This window comes from Acanthisitta chloris, unplaced genomic scaffold, assembly GCF_000695815.1.
Source record: "Acanthisitta chloris isolate BGI_N310 unplaced genomic scaffold, ASM69581v1 scaffold9714, whole genome shotgun sequence".
Taxonomy (NCBI): domain Eukaryota; kingdom Metazoa; phylum Chordata; class Aves; order Passeriformes; family Acanthisittidae; genus Acanthisitta; species Acanthisitta chloris.
Genome location: NW_008670985.1, coordinates 47183 through 73684, shown reverse-complemented (window position 1 = coordinate 73684; position 26502 = coordinate 47183). Strand labels below are relative to the sequence as shown.

The following is a 26502-nucleotide window of genomic DNA, read 5'->3' as shown; positions in this document are numbered from 1 at the left end:
TCAAAAAAGTTTAAATGGACTTTCCTGTATTTCAACATGTCCATTCCCTCTCATCCTGGCAATGGACACCTCTGGGAAGAGTAAGGATTTGTTGTACTCAGCCCCATGATCCAGGTCACTGATGAAAACATTAACCAGTTTTGGCATTGTGTTTTCACACAGCAAACAGACACTGCAGACAATCTGCACCTTGTTAACACTAGTGAAAATTCAAGGTGTGTCCTCAGATAACCCATACTGGCACGTTACCAAAGTAACAGAGGCAGAGGGAATCAGATCTAAGAAAATTTCTGGGATAGATAGAAGAGGCTACAGGGGGATCAGGCAGTTATTAAAGAAGAGAGGTCTGGAATAAACTTTTACCCACATTGCCTAGAAACATACATAACCTTCAGTGCTGCTGAATCACAAAGAGGGGGAATTGGCTTGTTTGGGTTTTTTACAGACAATCAATCTCTCAAATAATTACTTCATTCTTGCTGGTGCTGGAATTTTGCATCCAAGTTGGCATAGTATGTTTAAAAAAGATGTTCACAGATTTAAGGTAATTCTGGAGAGAGCAAGAAGAATGAGCAATGTAGAAAAGATCAGTGAGAGGAAAAGTTGGAAAAAGAATGCTGAGAAAAGAAAGCTAAACAGGCTTCCACTGTGCTAACGTCATTTAGAAGAGGATGCAAAGGATGAAATTGGCTTAATTTGCAGACAGAAAGATTTAGGTTAGATGGCAGGGGAAAATGCATAAATCTAAGGCTAGCTTTGGACTTGAGGCTACCTAGAAAGTTTAGACAGGTCAGACAAACATTTCTAACAGCAATCCTGCCTCTAAGCACAACAACAAACTGGGAGAACTCATGAGAACCTTCCTCTGCCTTTTATGACAGTATATTTCAAAGGTTGCTCTACCCTTCCACAAGGTTTCAGAAAGGTTTACAGGATTAAACATTTAAGAGTTAATAAAGCACATTATCAATTCTACACTGTTTCTTTGTGTTTTCCCATCCAAATAGTAATTGTTTGTGAAAGGGCTGACACTGAAGAGCAACTGCCAGAGTTCATGCAAGTTCAATTCCCATCTGATCATTTTAATGATGCTTGGTGAGAATCTGTTTTGTGGAATTAATCTCAGCTCTTTGTTCCCTTCAGTTATTTGAATCTGCATCCAAGCCCCACGAGCACAGCCCTGTGTCCCCAAATGAAAATGGAGATTGAAATGAAATTAGGATTGGTACAGGCTTGTTTTGGATCTTTCATATTTTCATTATATTTCTCTGAACATCTGTCCTTCCCACTTATAAAAGGGGAGTGTTACTGCTCCAAAGTGTCCCACATGATGGTCCAAGGTGCAGAAGTCCAGATGAACAACCAGCTTGGTGTAGCCCAACCCAAAGTCTCTTCAAGCAATGTATAACAGGCACCTCAGCTGCACTGCCCCTGAAGTGCCATAATTCTGGGGCAATGGGCAGGAAAAAAGTAAGAAATGAATTTTGAACAAAGTTGAAAGTGCAACAACAAGGAAGGAGCAGAACTGCACAAAGCCTGAAGGCAGATAGTTAGGGTCAGATGGAACCTGGGGCGAACTGCACAAAGCCTGAAGGCAGATAGGGTCAGATGGAACCTGGGATTTGTATAGCCAAACAAGGCAAACCCAAAGATGGTAGTGAGGTCCAAGAATCCAGAAAGGAAATTTAGAGAGCAAGAGGGTTTCTGCTCAGACAGCACCTGCTGTGTGTGGATGAGCTCTAGGGCTGACCAGCAGGAGGGAAGGGGTGAATGTGGAACTGCTCAGACCAGACTCCCATCAGCCTGAGACATCACAGAGCTGCACATGAAGAAGTCATGTAACAGTTACAGATTAAAAAGGACTCATCAAAAAGTGTGCAAGCTTTGATGGAAAAATGTGACCTTGTCTTTCAAGAGCATTATTCTCAAAGTTTTTGCCTACCAGCTTACATGAGGAAAAGTAAATCTCTCTAGATTGAAGGCCAAAGGTAAGCCTGTGTGCCATTTTATCTACTCTCCAGTCTCATTCTGAAACCTTTAAACAGTGTAAAAACCATAAGCACTGTCTGACATCTGATGCCTGAGTGACTTCAGCTTGTATTAGTGGAACAGTCAGTACTCATTTGGTCAGGTATGTGATTTGTGGAGCTCATACAAGGAAGGTAGCATTAGACTTTGCACATGTGTTTGTGCCACACAAGAGCATTTTCCAGACCCACCTCTCATGCAATTTCCAAATGAAGCCTGTTAATGAGGCAACCATTTTGCAACCTTCCCCAGTCAGCAGCACTTTTCTTTGCTGAGAAGAGCTGTCACTGCTTTGGGCCTGCATAAGAGCCTAAAGCAGAAGCTCATAAATCATCTTCCCTGATGTGCCACCAAAAATCCACTACCTTCATGACCTCCCATTGCTGATCTACAGCCCCATCCTGCAAGCAATAGTCATGGACCTGTGAAGAAAAACATTCTGGGGAGAAAAGAGCCATTGTGTGAAACAGCAGTAAGAACTGGGCTTGTGCAGGAAAGCTCAGCTTCTGGTGAGTAAGCCATGAGGTGGAAGAAGAGGTCATGGAAGCTCTTGCATTGCATGAAGTTTTACTGGTCCCCAAAGCCCAGTCAATCTGCACACTGTGTTAGGAGGGACAGGTCTGGGTGACCATGCATTGCTTCAAATGTTATAGGAACATGTGGCAAGAAGTGCTAAAGGCCTCTCCACATCTGCAGCAAGATTCTTGCAAGAAAAGGCTAAACGTTGCTTCTAGCTGTGTCCACTAATATTTGTAGAGCTGATAATTACTAGTAGATACAACTGGGAACCAGCTTATATTAGAAAAACATTGCTGGTACAGGAAAATGCACAATGCTTCTGCACACAGGGCTGAGATTTAGTTCACCACCTTTTTGTCTGCTAAAAGCCTTCTCACTCCTGTGTTCTGTATTCCTGAAGTGCACTGAATGCACAGCTGCTGGAATAACAGAAAACTCAGATGGGGATGAATGTCACATCCCTAAGTCATGGAGATGTTAAAGCTTCTTCATGGAATTTCTGCCTGTCCTGATGAGGGCAGAATTTGACTATTGCCCTGAGGTTCTCTTGCTACAAAGACTAAGATGGAAAGAGTAAATAAGTGGCTTGTTGCTTCCTGTCAGTGTCTGTGGGACTGTGGTGCCAGCAACACTGATGCACAAGGAAAGCATTTTCATTAGCTGTTAAAACAGCAGAAGCTTGTTTGGCTTTGGCTGCAACATCCTCCTGACTCCCACGCAGGAAGTGTTCTTGTAATATTCCACATAGGCAGAATATGTCCAGTTCCTAGAAGTCTAAACACAAGAAATTGTAGCCCATTTTAGAAACTGGGCTGACCTTGGATTGTCAAAGTGATAGGTAGCCTTGCCTTCACGTGTCACCCTGGGCTACAGCTCCTGGATTCTTCTCTTTGACCCCAGACTTGATCATATTTGGCCAAACACATCCTTCCAATGTGTGCCTCACCTCTAGCACAAGGATAATGGCCAACAGGTGAAAGACCAGGTGTTGTTTCAAGGACAACCTCCTACACATAATAAAGGTACCTCTGAAGGGGAAATTCATTACTCCTGATTTCTAAGTGCACCCAATTAAATTTTACTATGAGAAAAAAATAGCCAATATTCCACTATTTCTGTTCCTTTGCACCAAAGCAAATGAGTCAAGTGGTTTATGAAACTGGCCACATTGCTGAGAGGGAGAGGATATATTGCATATTCAGAAGAGCTTAAGATTGTTTTATTTACACTTTCATTGCTAGAGGCTGTGAAATGGAAAATAATTCTATTTATGAAATACTCTTCCTGGTGCAATAAGTTAGAGGATTTCTCAATTAATACATGGAGCTTATGTATAAAAGACAAGAGGTTAAGCAAAGCTGCAGTGCCCAGTGGACCATCTGGTGAACATTAGGATTGTCAATAAATCACAGAAGGACCAGTTCATCAAGCAAATTCCATTTCAAACCACTGACAGGAAAAAGAAAAATAGATGGGGGAAAAAGAATCACAAAATTGGTGTTTTGATCTTTTATAGAAACAGGAGCATTAAATAACTTTAATCTAATTTCAATTGTTTTATTGGTTCTCTTCTGATGACCATATGGTTTCACATACTGGATGTTCAGCCCTTTGTCTTGCACACAAATGCATTATGAAAGAACTTGGTGCATTATCACAGGAGAAGTCATCTCTTTGCTCTTAGTCTTTCTCCTCCCCATGGGTGATAACATAACAGAGGTTCTTATAGTCAAGGTTACCAGAGACATCTGGAGGGAAAGCAGCAAACATCTGGTTGATCTGCCAAGCAAACAGGAGATAAGTGTTACAAAGGCAGGACTGTGGCACAGCAACTTGTACAGCTCTTCATTTTCACCCCAGGTCAGCTCTCTGCTACCTTGATCTGTTAAACTGTGGAAAATTTTTCCTTAGCTTCAGTAAAATTGAAATAGGAATTAGAACACAACTAGTTAATAAAGTCCTGATGGAGTCCAAACAAGTTGCCTGGCAAAAAGAGCTCTCCTTGAAATCCAGGGAAGGCCTGGTCAAGAAATGTACAGTCCATTCTGCTGTTCTGACTAGAACACACTGTCTACTTTGTTCTTGCCACAAACCAATGCCACTCAACCTCCTCTTCTGAAAATAAAGTCCCTCTAAATTCGTCCCAGCCAGCAGAATCCATGTTCAGTCTCACACAAACCACAGTCAGTACCTCATTTCAGAACTCATTTCAGATTTCAAACCAAATAAGTCACAGAAATGGAAACCAGAGCACAGTCCCCACCCAACCTGAGCAAATCCATTGTCCATCTCACCATAGGAAAGAACAGCAAGAGATAGGCCATGCTTACACTTGGATGGAAGGCCAAAGAATCTGCTTGACTTTGATTTAGCCATGGAACTCTTCAGTAGAGATGCTCTGAATAGTTTCTAATTGCTAGAGCTGGCATCAACCTTCCCTCAGTCTGGATTTCAGCTGAATTCATGCATTTAAAGAGGGGCAAAGACTTATTGCTGAAGAGGAGCCAGAGATAGATTCCTGCTTTGAATAAAGAAGAAGTTCCTTACCTCTTCTTGACTGAAGCGATCTGCCTGTGTCATCAGCATTTCTTTGATGCTGTTCAAGTAAAATGAAATAACCTGATTAAAGGGTGATAATGGCACATGACAATTCAGATGGCAAGATCCCTCCTGAAGTTGCATGAAAGGAAATCTGTGTGACCGCATAAATTAGAGCTGTTAATCCTTACATGATATTGTAAGAGATTTTCTGTGGGCACCCATCAGTGTCAATGCCTCGCTCTGCCAACTTAGTGTGCTTTTGTGACATTTTATAGAGGTTTAAAATCGTTTAAGGTTATTACTCTAATTGAAATACAGCAATTTTGTATGCTTATCTTCACCTAAAATGGTAGGTTTTTCTCACTTGCTGTTTAAAGTTTGGATCGCTTAACAAAACCGAAAGAGAGAATATTTTCTGTAAAATCTGAGGATGAAAGGAACAGAGCATGAAATGAGAAAGAGGACTTGAAAGAGAACTCCAACAGCTATTCCGAATCATCATCTGAGAATCCCTTTATTTGCATGCAGTCATTCCCAGAGGAGGCTGTGAAACTGCATGAGACCTGTTGTATTTCACGGTACACTGTCTTGATCTGGAGTTACAGCACTGTAACAAGGAGCTTATCCCACACACAATCTGCATCTGATGCAATTACATCAAAGAGAATATTTTTGGGGCAGCCTCTCAGCTGATTTACCCTCTGTTTTCAAACCCATTGTGGGAAGGCTGTCGAGCATGTAATGTTTTTTACCTAAGTTCACAGGTAAATAGAGAAGGCAGGAGAAATGATTTCTGCTCCTAGTCTAACCCCTTTGAAGAAAACGTCTTTATATCTCACCCAGTCACTCATGTGCTCAGGGCACCAAGTGCACCATGTGCCAGAACATCCACCAGCATGAACTCACCTGTATCACATAAACATCCCTTTCACTTGCACCAATAATTTCCCCTTCCTGTAGAAGAATCCCTGTATTAATCTCATGGAGTTTGCATCCATGCTGAAGAGGCAGAGTTGTCTCCTTTTGTTACTACCAAAGGTATTTATACACTATCAGAAGTTTTCCTAGATGAGTAAAGCAAACTGTAAAGCTGTGGGAACAGATGAGCAATCTGTTGCACGAAAGCAAAAGCCAAAACAAGTATAGAAATCTGGTTTGGTTTGTAGATTTGAGAAAAAAGGCTGCTTTTTTGAGGAATTTGTTGTGGGGGAGTGAGAGCAACAGCCCTTCTGGAAGCAACTCTTTGTGCTTTTTAAGGGGAGCGTTTACTTCTTCTTTTAAAAGGGAATATTTAAAACTAAGTGTTTATAATAGAAATCATGTCTGCACAGGAACATTTCCAGAGGAGCAAAATTCACCCACTCTGGATGTAGATGTACAGGTGAAATAGTAAATGTTCCTTTCCTGCTCCTGTACACTGTTCATCTCAAATGAGAAAAGTCACCCAGAGAAAACTGTAGTTTAGGTGGCAAAGCTACAACAGAACTTCCTCATAGCTCTGACACACATTCTCTTTTTCCAGGAAAAGGCTACACCAAAGGCTCATCCCATGTTGCACCAGTGACACACACATGTCTGCAGCTCTTGCTGGTAGGAAGTGCTCATTGGGAAGGCCACAAAGGGAAAACTGAAAAAGAAGTTTCTGAGTAATGAATAAGGATCTTATCCACAAGGACAAGAGTGAAAATATCCATACAAGTTTGGGGAAAGTGCTATGAGGAGAGGCTGAGGGAGCTGGGGGTGTTCAGCCTGGAGAAGAGGAGGCTCAGGGGAGACCTTATCACCTTCTACAACTCCCTGACAGGAGGTTGGAGTCAGGGGGGGGGTGGTCTCTTCTCCCAGGCAACCAGCAGCAGGACAAGAGGGCACAGACTCAAGCTCTATCAGAGTAGGGTTAGGTTGGATATTAGGAAGAGGTTTTTTTACAGAGAGAGTGATCAGACATTCGAATGTGCTGCCCAGGGAGGTGGAGGATTCACCATCCCTGGAGGTTTTCAAGCTGAGCCTGGATGTGGCACTTAGTGCCATGGGCTAGTAACCACGGTAGGGTTGGACTTGATGATCTTGGAGGTCGCTTCCAACCAGGTTGATTCTATGAAGACACAGACAGAGCTTAAGCTATTGTTTATATTTTTCCTGCATTACTGTACCATTCTCTTTACTTAGCAAAGTTTCTTCACCTCTTTCTCTCTCTCAACTTGCGTTTGGGTTTGTTCCCCTGCCCATTTGGGATGAGGCTCCATTTCTGAAGCTGAATACTCAAGTGAACAGTGGGTGTAAGAGCAGAGAGCTCACTCCCATCAGCACAGATTGATTATTGGATATATGTGCACAGGGACAAACAGCATTAGCAAATGTAAATAGGAAGTGTGATCCAGGAAGGAGCTTGGTGAATAGAAGGAAACACAGCAAATTTGTCGGGAGTCACAAATAAACTTCATTGCAAACAGGACTGAAATAAAAAGAGATCTGGGCACTGTCTGTCTTCTATTCACATCCTTAAAGTATTTAGGGGAAAAGAAAAGATCAACTCTCTAATTATAATCCCCTGATGCACAGCCCAGTAGGCTCTGGCACACACATAAGGAAGAAGGACTGAGTAAAGGATCTATGCACATTTTCCATTATTTATTTTATAGGGAAACAAACACTCACAATTTCCATGGCCAGAAATTATGCACTTTTTACTTTGTGTATCTTACTTTCTTTTTAAAGACTCTTTGCTTGCCAAAAAAATACCCCCAAAACCAAACCAAACCCAAAATTTTCTGGGCAAAAATGAATATCCATTTGCCATGACGTAGGAGTCTAAATGTTATCTCTTGTCCTGACTGTAGTTTTTTTCTACAGTTACAAATACCTTGTTGCATTCTTATGTTTTCAAAGCCTCTTTTGAAATTATCTTTGAAATCTTTGGGACATTTTGGTTTTCCACTGGATTTGCCCTCTTGGAGGAAAACAGGTGAGGTGAAATGAGCAGAGCTCTACAGCTATGCTGAGACACATCACTAGCTCAGCCAAACAGACCTCCAAAGTTTCAGTTGCATGTAAACTCCCCAGGACCATTTTCATCTGATCCAAATCTGAAAAGTTTTGTTGGCATCAGCATTAGGCAATGTTGGTGTTGGCTGACTCACTTTGTCCAGTGGATGGCATTTGGGACCGAATCATCCAACCTTTCCAAACACTGTGCCAGTTTACACCAGCTGAGAATGTGACCGAAAGCATTTTCTCTTTTTGACATCATGCTGTAGGAAGGGTTTTATGTGTGGTATAATGATGCAGACAAACAAAGTCTGTCATTGAATTTGGAATTAAGTTATAAACTCCTGGAGCTTCTGGAAAGGTTAGAAGACTCCATCCCAGCTACCATCAGATGGACTAAGTGAGTCATTTCCAGACTAGAGGTGAAAATACGCAGAGGGAAGAGACATAAAAATCCCCAGAAGGATGTTAACTCCATGAACATGAAAAGAAGTTCTGATTCAAAGGTCAACATGGCTGGTTTGGGAGAGAAACATTCCAGGATTTTTAACATGGAGAAATATTATTTATTAACATAAACTGTCATATTGAAATAGCTGCATGAACCAACAGAAAAATGATTTCAAAACCTTCAAATGTCTAAATTTTGGAAGCATATGAATAGAAGTTAAACCGCAAAGACATTCACGGAATTGATTTAATGGTTTGCTCTGTAATGATCAACATTACCCTCGGGTCTAATAAGTAAACATTATGCTCTGTTGTGGTGATGAACTAAAACAATTGTCTAATGTTAGCAGTGCAGTGGGGGTGGGGATAAGGTTGACCTTTTCCATCAAGGAAAAATACAAGGATTTCTCTCTCATCTTGATTTTGGAGTGTGATACTGCATTCCTAATTTGCCCCAAACTCCAACTGGCTTCCAGCATCCAAGGAATGCAGAACTGGACACAGGGTGGCAAGCTGCAGATTTGATATGCAGTATATTGTTACAGATAGTGGTGGGAAATATAACATTTCATGGAGTTGTATTATCAGAAGTTCTTATTTCACGGTTGTGATTTCACTACCGTGTGATCTGGCCTGTTTGGCTACATTTATTCTGATTCTTTGAGTCACTTCTGATATCTTTCTCTGACTGCTCTTCCCAAGCTGCTTGGATAATGTTAACTCCTCAACAATCAGGACTCTTGTTAACCCTCTCTTCCTTCTCATTTTTTGCTACGTAGACTCATGTTTTAATTAATTTGGAAGTTCTCAGTGAAAAGACTTTCCTTGATTTTATTTTGCTTATTTCACACCATCTCATGACTCTCAGCCCCACTGGGACACTGTCATAGAAAAGTGTATTGATAAACAACAGAAATATTCTATATGGATTTTATATTTTCAACTAACTTTCATGAGACATCAGTAATTGTAGATGATGGCATGGAAATCTCCATCTTAGAGGTTCTGGTCAGAGGTTTAGTTTTCTTTTACCTTATCAGAACATTAGCAGAATTAATTGATGCAAATACAGCTTAGTAACTCAGGGTTCCCTAATAACTTTCTCATACATGTCAGGCTTTATAAAACTTATCTGAAATGGATGCTGCAGCAAAAGTATGGACTCCAAATTCACCATGAAGTTTAAGCATATGTATAAACCTAGGTATATAAAAGAATTCTGGTGTCCTCAACATAAGGACATGGAATTGTTAGAGCAAGTCCAGAGAAGGGCCACAAAGTTGCTAAGAGGACTGGAGCATTTCCCCTGTGAGGACAGGCTGAGGGAGATGGGGCTGTTCAGCCTGGAGAAGAGAAGACTGTGTGGAGACCTCAGAGCAACTTTTCAATATCTGAAGGGCCTACAAGGAGCCAGAGAGGGACTCTGTGTTAGGAACTGCAAAGATAGGACAAGGGGTAATGGGTTCAAACTGAAGGAGGGAAAGTCTAGGTTGGATGTGAGAAAAAAGTTTTTCCTGTGAGGGTGGTGAGACACTGGCACAGGTTGCCCAGGGAGGCTGTGGCTGCCCCAGCCCTGGCAGTGTTCAAGGCCAGGTTGGATGAACCTTGAGCAACCTGATCTAGTGAGGTAGTGTACCTGCCCATGGCAAAGTGGTTGGCCTAGATGATCTGCAAGGTCCATTCCAACCCTTAAATTCTATGATTCAATGGTTTCTCTCATAGGTGAGAACTCCTCATCCACTGCCCTGATCTGTGATCCTTTATCTCATTTACCTGAAGACCTGCTTACACCATTCTGGCAGTGCAATGAGGGTCTCCATTTGTGCAATTAGCACTTCAAGTCCTTTCAAATTGCTTTGTTGGTGCCACAGGTTATGAATACAAATTAGGCCCTGCCTCCTTATTTAAAAAATAGCCAGATTGACAATAATTGCCAGATTATTAATAGTATTACTTGGTTTGGCTCCTACCATATCTAGGGGAATTTCACAGCAAATTATTGTCTAGAAGCAGAAGGCTCAAATGATAAACACATAAAAAGGAAAATGTCCTGCACTAAAGCCTTGTCCCAGAGTTAATTAAATTGATCACTTTTTTGCAGAGGGGAGTAGCAATCCCATTCCAGCCGAGCACTCTGAGAGTTAGACACCAGACATTCCCTTTAATTTTACATATGGAGCTAATCTACAAAGAGTCATGTGGTGATTTATATCCAGGCCTTCAAAAAAAAAGGCTATCTAATGGCCTACATGTGATTATATTTCCGTTGCCTCTTGCAATGTCTGAAGACAATAACATCTCTTTTTGGTGTACAAATACATTCATACAATAGCTCGGTCTTTTAACTCTGCCTTACAAAACTAAATGTTTCTCTGCTTGACAGTTGCTCTGTCTCTTAAAACACTGTGAAAAATAGAGCTTTTAAGCACTTCTTTAAAACTGTGCAATTATTATTGTTGTTGTTATTCTTTTAAAGGGTTTGAAATCAACTTACTAGTCTGCTTTTATACGGCCTTTTCCTTCTGGGTCGAAAATCTTAAAAGCATTCAGAATGGTTTCTTCTGGGTCCGTGCCTAAAATTAATGAAAGAGAATTTAGAAGGCTGGATGTATTTCTCTAGCTGCTGAATACTTGCTAAGTAATTGCATTCACTTGAAAACAGTGCAAAATGGAGAATTCTGCAGTTGTGGGTTGGAAGACAAAGGTTCCTTAAGTCAGCAGCATTTGTCATGTCAGATAAACAATAGAGGTGAATAGTTCAGTGCTCAGAAGCTTAAAAATAATAACTCATATCTATTCTATGTCTGCAGGAGAGAAAACTTCCAGGAACTAGTCTCCAATATCAGTACCCAGAGGATTAGTGGCTTTCAGAAATGAAAATATAACAAACTGTTTCCCTCACTGGCTTCCTTTAATCTTGTACTGTACATTCCTTGTAAAAACACTTTTTGATGTGACTTGTTCTTCGCTCTATAGAGAAGAGGTTATTTCCCTCACTGAAGGAAATGGAGCTCATCATAAAATCCAAATGTCAATGGAATGCAATGGAAACAGGATGATCAATGTGAAATGGTGATCTGCACTTAGGTCCTGTAGTGCACTTCCCCTTAAGTATCTCTTCATTAAGTGTGACTTACAGAAACAGGGTGGTTTAAAGCACTAGGCTATGACTCCAAGATTATGCTCCTGCTCTTAGCTGGGCCACAGACTTATGGTCTGACTTTCATTTCCCTACCCCTCTGTTCCCAGCAGTAAAATGATAGTAATAGTCTTTCTTTTCTTCCCTATGTTATCTATCCTATCTATTTAGACTGGAAAATATTTGGGTCAGGACTCGTTTTCACAGTGCCTTAATCTTGGCTGAGGTTTCTGACCACTCTAATACTGCAGATTCTGAGTACATTCACAGACAGTTTCAAACCACTCCAAAGGATACACCACGGACTCTGTTTCTGACTATTCCTCAATGTTTCAAAATATCACAGCAGTGTATAATAAGACAAATCTTTATAACAGTAGGAAACTAAATTTACAAGCAGGTAACCCAACCCATGGACAAATGAAGCTACTTGGTATGCTAAAATATTGAAAGAGAGTTGAGAAAAGGGTATAACACAAGTTTGTTTCAAAGTTTGGCAGAGAAAGAACCCAGCCAAGGTTCCCTGCTCTAGTGACTACAAACCCCTCCGATGCCTTCTGAGTTTTCTTTGTCTAAAAGCTTTCACAAGGATTAGCAGTATCTTAGTGGATATAATAGTGAACAAACCTCAGGCTATGTGGCCTCCTCTTGTCACACACTGGCCATGTATAATTTTTTTGCCAAGCTGTAGGCAATGTATTCAAACTGCAATGAATCTATGATCAATACAAAGAGCATTGGTGTTTAATGAGTGTTTTGATTGTCCCAGGAAGAGAAATGTCCCCCAGCTCCAAGGAGAGGTTCTGCATTTTAAGTAGTCACCACTGTGGGGGGGATTTTTTTTCCTTACTGTGTTTTACATTTTCTACTCTGTCATATCCTTGGACTTTGGCTTTGAAGAGAAGCAATGCAGCAGGCATTCTTTATTGATTAGCTGGTAAATAAAGTGGTTTCTTTGATGTGCTGCATCTCTGTTTTCTGTACAAATTGTATTATTCTGGCTCCCTGTAGAAACAGCTCCATGTGGTTGGCATTAACATAAACCGAGTTTTGTTAGCTGTTCATCTGGCATCATAATCTCAACATACAAAGCTAAAGCTCATCCTGAAAATCCCAGCTTCCCCTTTATGACAGAAATCAATTATAGCACAACAAATTTTACTTAGAAAGCACCTTTCACCAAATTCTCTGAGTGGTACTTAGCTAATAAAGAGTGTTGCAAAATTGCCATATCCACTTCCTCTAGCCCTTTCTCCCTTTCTAATTGCACTACAAAGGCTCTTCATCCCAATTAGTTTTGATTGGGAATGCGCAGTCTTTTGGCTCTGCTTCCTTTGCATGACAAACCCAACCAGAAGGGCATGACAAGCACAGCTGTGATTTTCCCTTCACCAAATGGAAATTAAAAAACCCTCCTCCTCTGCTAGTAGCCAACAGGAAACCTGCAGACAAGAGGGTTATGCTTTGCCATTCACCTTCCTGTGCTGGCTCTGGTTTTGGGCCATGTGATTGGCAGGGCCAGACTCTTTGCCAGCTTTGGCAATCAGAAAGGACAAGAGGGAAGAGGAGAAAGGAAGAAGAGCTCATTTCCATGCTCTGTGTGATCCCCACGAATAGAATGGGCAGCAGGGCACCACACAAGCAATAGTCACATATCCCAGAAGGAAGATTATGGAGGAGGGCACTACCAACTCTGCAAGATGATATCTGGAATGTAAAGGTGGAGGCACCATGTGATCAGAACAGACTGATGTCAGGATAACAAAATCCCATCCTTGGTGTCAGTCTCCATCACCTCCTGTGCTTCCCAGACATCTGCTCTCCCTAGCACTAGTGTATTTCTTTGAAGACTAACTACATGAATACTTTCTTTCTGACCTCTGTCTTTCCTATTCCAAGTGTAGAAAGCCCTTCACTGGAATTGTACTCAGCAAAGTAAAGCCAGAGTCCAGCAACAATATCATAAATGCTTTTAAGAAGACAGGATAAGATTTTTCCATTTTTCTGTTCATTAGTTACTTTAACAAACTCCTGGAATGTGCTTGGCTAAGATCAGCCTTGCTTTGAAGGTCAAGGCTTTCACCTTTCTCTAATGCATGTAAGAAGATGACTGGAGGTTTCTCGTGGCCTCACACTCTCTCTCTTGCAGTTTTCAGCCATTAGCAGAAGAGAGATGACTAAACTAGCCTCCACAACAAATTTAGCACCCACATTTTCTGACCTCCCCACAGTGATCCTGAGCTATTCTGTGGTGATGGTGAAATCCCTCTCCCTTATCATTGGAAATCCACTGAGATTTAATTATTTCAATTTATTCATTCCAGTAAGATGAAATCTTCATCTAAAGGCACAACAACTGACCTCAAGTGACACCAAGGCTGGGCCACTGGGTTACAACGAATACAGAAAATGAGGCAAGTCCACGTTCCCCTCCATGCCCTGTAAATGCAAGGAGGATGCAGAGGTCATGTTTGCTTGATGAGCCAAAAGGTATAGGAAGTTTTTTTGTAGAAATGCTTAAAACACTTTAAAAGCAGCTAACACTGGGTGTGTTGCCACTACAGCATGAGCAACTGACTGCAACCTAGGAACCTACTGACTGAACACCTCCCCAGCACTGTGCTCCAGGCTGCTGTGATTTCATTTCTTTCTGGACCTCAGCTTACCACTTTCATGTTAGCTTATGTAAGCTGAAATCACACCTTTGAATTGTCCTCTGGACAGTCCCTTAGCCTTTCATGCTTCAGCTCTGTCTGCAAAAATGGAGATCACTCCTTGCCTTTAAGCATTGTTCTGTGGATACATTATTATAATTTGCAAGGTGCTGAGATATTTCAGTGCTGAGGATCTTTGACAGATACCTCTCCAATCCCCCAGAGGTACTTACCTTTCAGCTTTTCCCCAAACATAGTAAGGAAGACAGTGAAGTTAATAGGACCTGGCGCCTCCTTCACCATGTCTTCAAGCTCTTCATTCTTGACATTCAGACGACCTGCAGCAGAGATCATTTTTCATAATAAATCACAAATTGTGTTTCAAAAAACGATTCCCATTCATCTCCTCCCACTGGGGAGCTCAGGGCTCTGTGCAACTTTGCTAATAACATGGTAGAACACAAGTCTCGAATACCCCAGTGTAAAAGAAATTGGCAGAGCTGGCTCTGAGATCAAAGGGTGACTGAGAGAGTAAGAAGGATAAATAATACAGACATGGCCAACAGTGGACCAGAGAAGGAGCACTTCCAAATAAACTGGGTTTTGGTGGGTTTTTTTACCTCAGGTGAAATACAGACCCCACTGATATTAATATAGCAGAGGTCAAAGTGACTGAAGTGAATCCAAGGTCTCAGTCTTTGCCCTCCTGTTTATTGAGACACCTCACTGAGTAGAGGGCAGATGGATGTGCTGAGTAGTTGTATCCCTTCCCCACCCTTGTGCAGTTCTACCCCTTCCCCACCCTTGTGTACTCCTACTGATGAGAATTCAGGCCCTGACAACCCTACTCAAATCGAGTGGCAATTTGCTGTGACTGTGCTTTATAGGTGTTGAAGGGCTTCACTGAACAGGAAAGATACCAGAACTTGGCCTTAAGAAATAAATATTTCAAGGTAACAGTAGCTACAGGCCAAAGTTTGCAAACTTCATTGTCACAATAAAGAGTTCAGGAGCTTCTGCTCCTTGCACTGACTCTGCTGGCATTTGATTCCACCCTGGGGAGCTCTAAAGATTCTTATCAAACTCTTTTTAATAAGATCCAGATGGCAAAGTCCCAAATCACTGTTCAAGCCTCAAGTGTTGCAACAAGGATACAACTCCAGGTTTGGGTTCATGAGCATTTTAATTTTTCTTTTCCTTGGGAAGATTTGCTCTAACCTGCTGGATATTCTCAGGATGGCGATTGGCATGGAATGGACAACACCTAATCTCATGACATGCACATTTCACCCCACAAAAATGCACAACATCACAGAACCTCACATAAAGTCCTCCTACTTTTGTGTGGGCAGAGGGACAGCTAGTCCATGACAGCAGTGTTAATCAGAGGATATTGCATGGCTCCTAGATGAAAAAGGTGCAGCCTGGGAAGTCTGGCTTCAGAGGCAAATCAGAAATGCTTGGCATGGACCCTGCTTGGGTGGGCTTGTTCTGAAATAGTTGCAGGGGAGGGATCAGATCTTCATTTCACTTCTCAAAGAGGCTGCTCAGGAGGCTTTCCAGCTGGAGACATGGAGTAAGATAGCAACTGCCATAAGGAGGAAGGTCAAACTGAACAGGTTTCCTTTTGCCTCCTGTGTATCTCTTTATTTCCCTCACTGTAATTCTAGTACAAACTTTTCTTAGGTGCTTGAAATTGAAACTGCATTTCTTTTAAGTTTACCTAGTGCAGCAAATGTGTCTCTCAAGTCTGCTTTGTCAATAAAGCCATCCCTGTTCTGATCCATGATGGTAAAAGCCTGTGGGGAAAAAAGGAACATGAATTGCCATTAACATGTTGCACAGGACAGTGCTACAATCACACACATCAGTCCAAGGTGGGGTATGATATCCATGCTGGAAAAAGAGAATATTTAACTTCCTTTGATTCCCCCACATCATGCCACATCAGTGCACTTTCCTCACTTTCAACACATTACTGTATCTTGGCAAGGGGCTTAATTGAACCCACCCAAACTTCTTCTGACTAAATTAATGCTCAGTGCAGCGTGCAGCTGGGCTGAAGCCAATGCTGGCAGCTCCAGCCATTCAGGCCTTAACCCATAAAAGTTTGAATTAGGGAGGCTTTAGTCAGGGAGGATTTAGTCAGTGTTTGCTCTGTGTGTTTGTGCCTTCCCCATACCTCGTTCTTTGGGCAGCTATCATATTCCATAAAACATTTAATTTCTGTAGATATCTCTCTGCCATCAAGCTGAAGTCAATTCCTTCTGGGCCTTAAAATGATCCATCATATAGAGATAGCTGAATTTTCAAAAGTACAGGGAAATGTAGTTTTCATAGGATTCTTGTATCCTTGAGACTGTACTCTGTGCTCTGACTGACCCTGATGTGTTGACCTGAAATACTCTTGTCAGGCAAAATTTAACTTTTAATAGGAAAAAACAGTCCTTTTTTTATTTTCAGCCAACACAGACTAGATGTATTCTAACCATTATTTACCAAGCCAGCTAACAGCCCATCTCCCTGTTTACCTATTTGCTTGTCTGTCTTTTAATGACCTGAAATTCCCCTGGTCATACTATGGGGAATATTGGTGGAACCAGGCATGTCTCTGAAGCTGCTTATCTGTCTGACAGGCACATCAATATCAGAGTGTATCTTCACAATGCCCAGGAATTATTCTTACTTCAGTATCATTATGAAAGACTGTGTTCTCCTGAGGATACAGCTACAGTACCTTGCAGAGTTTTAAAGTCTGCTGCTCTACAGGGTGCACTTCTTCCCATGGACATATTATCTCCACATATCTTCATGTAGTTTTACCTCCTTACAAAGCCCCTTCACCTTTTTACAAAGCCTCAGTGCTCACATTCCAGTTTGCCATGTGACTCCTTGCCCCATGCGAGTTCATAATCCTTCATTTACCTGCCAAACCATCACCTTATAAAAAATTAACCCCAACTCTTTAGAGTCTTTCCCTCCTTTGCTGGGGGTAAGATTTGGTTTAAATGGTGATCCCCACAATTTGGAGGCAAAACAGAAGAAAATATGAAGAGCAAATCAGAGCCCAAAAAGCTCAAGGAAGACAGGAAGAGCCTTAGGTGTTGTAATGGGTGAACTTCAAATAACATAACAATGCTGAAATTTTTCTGGTGAATGCTAAAAGTTTTATGGTGAACCAGTTGAAATCTCTAGATTAAAATGTTCTGATCAAAGCCAGCTTCTCAGAAATAATTGTCCCAAGGATGCAGTTTGTAGACACAACATGGTCTTGGGTTTCACTGAACCACTCCACTGCCTCATGCTTTTGCCATTATTCTGCCACCATCCTCCTAGAAATGCTCCCATTTTATTTAGAGTATCAAATATAGCATTCAGACCAGTTCTTCTTTATGTTAGTCCATTTTAAGACAATAATCCTTGGAGAAAATAAAACTGGATGTTCATAGGATATGGAGAAGAGGTGGGAGATGAGTGTTAATCATGTTCCCATTAACTGTGGAGAGATGATTAGTGGTTTCAATTCATTTGGCTGGGTCATATTCCCAGTCCTTTGCATGGGTTTTAGTCTCATTCACCACTGAGCTTTCCTGGTGGGAATCCTCATGGAAAGTAGAGTGGAACACCCCATGCATAAAATTAAACAGGAGCTGTTTATCACATTGGAAATTGCTTTGGAGATATGAGTTAGAAAAAAAAATGGGGAAAAAATAAATAATTTTAAATGAGAAACCAGTGCAGAATGTGATGTCCTCACAGACATTCCAGAATGTCCATTCATAAAAGGAGCATAAACTCATTGAACTATTTATCTGTCTTTAATATGCTTCAAGGTTTTATGTCAGCCCATCAAATTTAACTTCCTCATAGGTAGCTGCTCCAAGAATCTACAATGCATGCAATACCATGAGGAGCTAAAAGATGCTTAGTTCACCTCAGCATGTTTTGGTTTATTGGCATTTGTGGAGAAGGTTGGCTGAGGAATTCTTGGTGCTTTCATTTCTGGTTTGTGGACAGCATTAGAAGGACACAGAAGAATATTTGCTGTTGCTGTTGTGAACAGACCATAAATTTAAGCCCTAGTAAAGGCATCTCTATTCAGGATAATACTTGAGCACATAAGACTATTCTTATTCAAAATACCACACAAATGTTACTTTCAACACAAGGTCAAGTGTTTTCTGAATCAGGGCTAAAGTGGATGAAATTATAATTTTCCTTCATTTTGGGGTAGGGGCTGTGGGGGCTTTTCAAATAAGTCTAGAGCTTGAAAGAGGGGAGTGAGTGAGGCACAGAAAGATGGAAAGAAAGAATGAAAGGATGAAGGAAAGAACAAACAAACACACAAGGAAAACAATATACCAGCCAAAACCACAGGGATGATTCAGAAAACAACTGTGTGTTCTATTAAAGCAGATGGAGAATTGAATAAGGATTGCAAACAAAACCTATGTTATTCATTAGCAATAACAGGAGACTATAGAGAACAGCAGAGTAGTGCCCAACCTCTTTGAACTCCTGGATCTGGGTTTGTTCAAACATAGAGAAAACATTGGAACCACCTTCTATCTTCTTCTTTGCCTTTTTGGGAGCCTGTAATACAAATAAGAAGATCAAATATATATTCTTTTGTTTGTTAAGCACCCATGAAAACAAATTCCATCTTCCAGAGAAGGTAAAATGCATCCTGTCAAGTAACACAAGAGGCTTGTGTTTGTTATTACATGGTTTTAAATTCAAACCTATATATATATAAAAGATTGAATATATATACACACATATATGGGATTAAAGCTGAGGCTTTAGTAATAGATGGAGTTCACAGTGAGGCTTTTTGCCATTCCGTGCTCCATCCTGGAGCCTGACAGGTCAGATAAACAAGGACAAGTTGTCATTGTGCTGCCTTAAAAAAGGTGAGGGACCCAAAGTGTGACTCAACATCACCACTGTGCACTGCTTGTTCTCCCAATGAACTGCCTGGTCCTTGGGCAGAGTCACCTCTACCTCAGTGGAATACAGACCATTTGATATAGGAGACTACTCCCCTTCCACACTCAGCTCTGGGCTTCAGGAAGGGTGATGTAAGCTTATGGTGTCACTTGGAGATGTAAGCTAAAATTCCCACCCTGCTGTTCTCAAGAAATTCCATCAGTTCCAGTCAGTGCCTACAGGTGCTCCTTCTTCCCAATTCCAACTGGGACAGGCAGCCAGATTCAAAATAAGGCCCTGAATGAAGACTCACTTAAGGAACTATGAAGGTAAATGATCTCATTTCCTACTCACACAGAAATGTTTAGAAGTTTGCTCAGTGTGGACCAATAGTGACTGAAGAGATTAATCCTACCTGTGTAGGAACATCTACACTTGGAGGACAGTCTATATTCTTGCACCAACCTATGACACTACATTACCTTACTAGCCCAAATTATTTTAATATTCAAGATAGTCATCTTAAATAAAAGGGCAGGACTGTTTTTATCACCATTCCATAGTCTGGAGGCTGAGACAGAGAAAGGTTGGGGAAAGAGCTACAATGATATCTAAGAATCTAATGTTTGCTAAAAATCAGTCAGAACTAGACTTCATTAAATCTCTTTGAATAAGGGCCCAACCAGCTTGACTAAGACAATACAGTTCTTGTTCTGCAGTAAAGAATAAAATCTGTGATTCCTAAGGATTACAGAGATGTAACCACAGCATTATCCTTACTTGGGGCAGGATAATGAGCTGCATTGCCTTTTGAGCTCCCTTCCAGACAGATTACTTTTTTCTTTATCATTTTTACTTTTAAACTTCATTATCATAGTCCCACCTGGTTCTCATGTCATGGAAAATTAGTCTTACTTAGTTTGGGCTATTCTGCATGAAACAGAAGGCAACTTCTACTGTCTCCTTTCATCAAAATAAAAAAGCCTGTGAAAGTTCAGATTCAATACTGATTTCAAATATCCTGAGGAGCAGAGCAGCTCAAGGAAATATTCCCACTTGACTCTGTTTGAAGCATACATTGTCTGATCAATTTAATTTGCCAGGCAGATTTCTGCACTCAGCCACCCTCGTTTAGATCCCAGGCTATGGGAGGGGGGAAATTAGGGGGATGGAAGACACTCACCCACATCCCCACACTCCAGACCTGTCAAGCTCCAATCAGCTAATGCAAAGCACTAAAATCTGGAAATAGGAATGGAAATTAAAAGAAAAATGCATTTGTAGTGAGGATAAAAATAAGGATAGAATGCCACTGCAGGCATGGGGAAAAAAAAAAAAGTTAATAAATGGAAAGTTTAATGAATGTAGAAATATTGATTTTGGAATAAACAGGTTCCCTCCTCCTCCTACTCATGAAATAAGTGTTATTTTGAGCAGTAATGGGCAATCTTCCATATAACATGAGGTGCCTGGTGGAGGTTTTCAACACTTCCAGATCGAATGGAAATATTAAGACCAATCCTACGTATTTACATGTATTTGTTCCCTGAGGTAAAGAGAAAGCAGATGTTGCCCAGTGGAATGTACTGTCTGGGGGAATGGACCTCAGGGCACGGGGCTGGTTCAGCCTCCTCACGTGGGGCAGTGGAACTGGTTCTCCTGGGCCCATGTAACTGGGCTTTATGAAGACAAAACATGCTTTACCATTCCCTTGGTCTGCTCTGTGTGGCCAAACCCAACAGCCATATTCAGGATGATAAATATTCCCTGTGCTAGCAAACCATCTGCATCTTTTTAAACTATCATCACAAGGAAGGCCAGTGAGGTCCAGCTCCTGTACATGCCAAACACTGGTGATTCCTCCATTATTCCTCAGTTTAATGGGTTTTCTGTGCTGTAAGGCTTCAAGCAAGGATTGTAGCTGTAAGGAAGGATCAGATAAATCCAAAAGTTGTGACTCGGTATCTATTAGAAACAGACCAGCAACAGGAAAATCACCCAAAAGTTTCTTTGCATTAGTGAAGTCCTTTTCAAAGCAAAGAAGATTGAAAACAAGTGATAAGAACAAGAACTACTGTACTGTCATAGAATAGTAGAATGGCTTGGGTTGGGAGGGTCCTGAAGGATCATGTAGTGTCAACCTAACAGAAATACCAGAAGAAATTCATCCAAGCATATTTGTTCAGTGTTCCCCTCTGGTTTGTCATCTCCAGGGTTGCTAGAGGAGACCAGTGCCCATGTCCCTCAATCTATCTTTAGTTTTTCTGCTGAAGCTCTGGCTGTGGATCCTATTTATGACCTGCTCACTTGAGGAATGGGGCTGAGACCACCAATACATTTCACAGGGGCCATGAACAGCTGCCAGACAGGAATGGCCTTCCAACACCAGTTTCAAGCTAAGTGTTTTAGCACCAAACATAGAAAGCATCTTGAATTACTAGTTTCTAGTATTGGGAATGTAGTTTATCTGCCCTGAAAGTCCAGAAAATTCATAATCACAGAAAGAAATTGCACCTTGATTTTCCATGAGTGGTGAGTAGGCAGGTGCTATGAAGAGAAAGGCTGAGAGATAAGTAGGTGGATCAGGAACAGAATAGAGTACATTGTCACTGTCTTTCTGGGTGACTTGATTTAAAAGGCAGCTCAAAGAGACTAGGAATAGGTCTGTGCTGCTGTCTGACAATTCCAAACACTCCAGAATTTTTTAATGAATAGAATCAGGATTCTCCCTCCAGAGTATCTCTCTGAAAGAATGGCATATTAAAAAGAGCAATACAGAACTGAGCAAACATATGGCTTCTAAACTGTCAGGGATTCAGTAGGTGACCCACAGAGGAGCAAGTGGGTGACTGACACATCATTTCTGCCTGCCTTGATTTCCCCACTCGTGAAAGGCAAAGTGTGCTGAGCTGCACTTTGCAAAGATAGAGCAGCTCTCATTGCAACATGTGCTGTGAGACTGACATACAAAACGTGCCAGATGAGAAACTGAAGAGCTCAGGGTCCCCTGGGCTTGGATTCCGAGGCCTCAATAGCACAGCAGTGGGAAGAATGTTGCAACAACTGAACAAGCCTATTAATATTCCTGCCTGAGTGTATTAATCATCCCATTGTGAAGAAAACAACACTTCACTTTAGAAGAGAAACCACAGGCTTGTCGTGTATCACTCATTTGTCTTACTAGTGTTAGCACTCTCTCAATTAGCCTGGATTTTAAAGGGTCTTTTTGTTTTGTTTTGCTTGGTAGGTTTTGGTTTGGTTTCATAGATTTAAACGAACAAATGGAGCAATACCAAACTGTGATCCCAAGAAAACTCTGTTGTACCAGGCATTTGCTTTGGGCTGGGTTTTCCTCACTGAGGTTCTTTACATTTCTCCTCTTTGGCTTTGGCTGTGTCAGGGAGTCTGAGAGAACAAGGATGTGCAGGGAAAGGTAGGCAGAGACAATGAGTGTGACAATGAGAAGCCTTTACTTCTCTGGATGTAGGAGTAGGGATCCATTTCTTTTATATGTTGTGGATGGGAGATGTATGTTCAAGTGAATCAGAGTGAAGAAATCAGATTTCAGGGTGACCTAAAAGAAAAGGAGGCAAGGAATAGTTTATATCTCTATATGCAAAGGAGACAGGAGATGAAAATACTTAGGTTTTCATTCAGAACAAGAAGCATCATTTACCCTGATGAACTCATAAAGGACTGGTGCTAGAGCAGGTTCAGGACCTCTCCAGCCACAGATACAAAGGAAGAGACACTGGATTATTGCATAACTTTACCTTCTCAGGCCCTCAGTGTATATTGCAGACAACCCAGAAGCTGCTGCAAGGTAAACAAAGGCACATAACTGACTGCTCAGGTGCACACTTCTACTCTTCAGTGAGTATGAAGTAACAGCATTTTCTGCACAGCACAAATGTCTCCATAGGCAGTCAGGAGAGATGGGCAGCACTCTGCCAGAACCCACATTTTTGGTTTGGTTTGGGATGGTCACTTCTTTGTTTGGTCCACTGTGACTTAAAAGAGCCAGAAAATACTCTGAAAAGCTAAAGAGGACACAGCATGATATCCCTGGCAACTAAAGTTAAAACCCAAGCAGAAACACTTCCCTACTCAGCAACTTATTGTGTCTTCTTCTAATTTTTTTACCAGGGAAGACTCCAGTGGATTAGCAGGTCTCCTGGAGAGAGCCCTGCAGAGAGAAACAGCAGTGGACACTATTAAGACCCTGATTCTGTTGTTTTATACCCTGTGTGTTTATTCAGTCCAGGGCAAAGCAGATGTAAGATCCTACCAGTTTTGCACTGTTTCACATTTTGTACTTCCTTCCTCTGCAACTATGTCCGTGACTACAGAAAAGACAGAATCATCCATCATTTTGCTCAGATTCTGTCCCCTACTGTGATCCACTGTATGATGTTAACTCTCAGTTACTATTACTTTTTCATCCATCACACTCTCTCCTTGTTTTTCATCCACTCTGGGATCTCAGTGCTGACATTTCCTGTCTTTGAATTTTTGTTATCATTGAATACAGCTTGTGAATCAAAAGCTACATCTCAGGCCTGGCCAAGGGATTGCTGCAGCACCAGAAAGGATTTTTGTGGGTTATTGCTTCACAATCCTGGACAAGCCACCTTTGCTGAGCCTGGTTTAGGTTCTTTCCATGGCAGGTGAGCAGCACAAGGCCAACCCAAGTGCATACCTTTGAGGGAAAAGTCTAGAGGAGTAAGCAACATAAACTGCTCTAAGGGCACAATTTGCATTTCAAACAGGCAACAGCCTCAGATCATTCCAATAAACCTCACGTTATCACAACTGAGAAACAGAAGATCTTTTTATTACCTGCTCCACAGTCACAAACAGATCCCTCCCCTCTCCTCACTCCATTCTGTGTGTAGTCCCACCCTCCCACACACCCACACAGACACACACACACCTTTGATCCCTGCGATGTACAAAAATCTGTTGGACTGCATGCTCCCTTCTTCACACTCCTGTACACTAAAACATTCTCCTTCGCCCCACGTAAAACCCCTTCCCAGTCACAGTCTCCTTTTTTCCCCTGCACAGACACACACACAGGGAATGCACTATCATCTCCCCAAACTTATCTCAGAACAGCAGATAAACCTCTCCAACCACAGACTGCTCAACCTCTAGGACTCAACATTCACCAGCTGCTTTCTCCACCCAACAAATTTTCTGCTCTAGCATATACATGTCCTTCTCCTCCATGTAAACAGATAAACAATCCCTCTCTGCACACACAGGGCTCTCTGCTCACAGACACACACACATGTGCAGATGCACAGAGACACTTTCCAGCCTTGCTGTGCTGTGGTCAGTGCCTGTTTCTGTACAGGTGGTACATTCCAGACAGTTAAGCAGCCTGCAAAGCACATTTGATCAGAATGCAATCTATTTTTGGCTATGCAGTTCCCTTCAGCATACAGAATTTGCTACAAGGTGTCACTTGAACTGAATAAACACAGGAATGCTTGGGGAATAAGAAAAAGGCTTCCTTCTTTCTGCCTTCTTGCCTTCCTTCTCTGCATCAGCACAGGGCACGTGGGGAGACACCACAGACCCAACTCGCCCCAAATTCCCTGGAATTAACGGAGAGACGTAGACAGCTCTCAGAACTCCATTCCACAGCACTTGTGTGGTCTGCTCTTGTTAGAAAAATTATCTCCCTGAACCCTGCCTCTCTCACTCTCATCAGCCCTGGATGTCAGAGCCTAGTAGCACTGGCTGACTTGTAATTATTTTTTACTATGCTGCTTTGTCTGCACTAATCCTTTGAAAGTAGCTTTACTGCACATCTGAAATATTATGATGCTATAAAACCTCTGTAATATTTATAAATCCCTTAAGACATCATAAAGAGAGAAAAAAACCTCCCCACAGAGTTCATCTAGCATAATTACATATACATTTCCCTCTGATTAATAAAAAATGATCACTTCCTTATGTAAAGATATTCTTCAGCTTTCTTTCATTAAGGCTATTTTTTTCTTCCCATTTTAAATCTGTTTCATGTGTCCCTGTATAGTAAGGTACCTCAGAAGATATTTTCCCAAAACAAAAGGCACAATGAAAAGAACCACCACAGAGAATCAGCAGTTGAACTGGGAGCGAGGAGACAGACTAGTCTCTCACTATATTTTCACATCTCCTAACTTAAGCATTTCATCACAGAATGTCCTGAAATATCTTCAGACATCAATGAGTGTTGGTGTGTCATTGAACTAAAAGGAAGGAAAAAAACCCTGAGAAATAAAATTGGGAAGAAAAAGAAGGGGAAAAAAAAAAGCTAAGACCCAGCACTGGCCCCCACCCTGTGAAAGGGCTGGTTTAGACTTTAGTGAGGCTGATTAAAGGGAAACCTGTAAATCCACAACTGAAGAAGCATAATCAGCACCAGGCAATGCTCACTTCTCAAACTGTGGTGAAGAACAAGATTAGTGTGAAGCATCGACACTGGGCTGGTACTGGTTGAAACTGGAACCTAGTTTTGTGCATGGATTTTAGAAATGACTTTGTGGTTTTGTGCTGCTCAGAACAACACGTGGATCACATTCATCACCTGCTTAAATGGGATCAAGTTTAAGCAAAGCTTTGAGAAAGCTTTTCATATACAACTCTCTCTCTGATGTCCTCCACAATCGAATATTCCATAGCTCCAGGGAGCTACTGGGCAGCAGTACTTTAAGACAATCTAAATAGGATCTGCAAAAAGGGGGAAAATAAGGAAAGAGAAAATCACTGGCTATTTTTTTTCAGTGTTGTTGCAACCATTCCTGCAAATTTGCAGAAGACAAGGATCTGCCCAATCTGTCCACTGTTCCTAAGGCAGGAGTTCTTCTTTGCTCCTGGGAATCACATCTAGTGCACCTTTGGTGCAGAGGTGGCTGCTGGAGTCCCAGAGCTAAAAGCCAACAGAGAACAGGGCAAAGACAAGACACAGGAATTTCTGCAGTAGTTCCTACTTCTCCCCACAGTCACAAGAGCAATACAGTCCATTCCAGAGGTATTCCTTTCCCTCACTCCCCATCACACCACAGCACTGGCACACACCAGCCATGCCAGGCACTGCTGCCTTAGTGTGTTAGGCTGGGACAGAGATGAACAAGTTCTTCTCTTCAGCAAGTGCCTCTATGTTCTCTGCCTTCCTCATTTGTTAAACACATGCAGAGAAGTCCTTGGAATTTCACAGCTCGCTAGAGGGATGTATCTTCCTTCTGGATGTGATACTAAGAT

The 26502-nt window shown here is 41.6% G+C and overlaps 1 protein-coding gene across 1 annotated transcript in view; it reads right to left on the bottom strand.

Annotated features, from left to right (window-relative positions):
• Window positions 1-3794: 3794 nt before the first annotated feature.
• Window positions 3795-26502, bottom strand: part of LOC103801495 (myosin regulatory light chain 2B, cardiac muscle isoform) — a 22968-nt gene continuing 260 nt past the window's right edge. The window contains exons 2-7 of the mRNA XM_009073910.1: window positions 18823-18909; window positions 16040-16115; window positions 14550-14654; window positions 11018-11096; window positions 5095-5143; window positions 3795-4326 (exon numbers count right to left, since the gene is read on the bottom strand). Coding sequence (XP_009072158.1) covers window positions 4228-4326; window positions 5095-5143; window positions 11018-11096; window positions 14550-14654; window positions 16040-16115; window positions 18823-18909 — 495 coding nt within the window. The 3' untranslated portion in view covers window positions 3795-4227. The remainder of the gene's footprint in view (window positions 4327-5094; window positions 5144-11017; window positions 11097-14549; window positions 14655-16039; window positions 16116-18822; window positions 18910-26502) is intronic.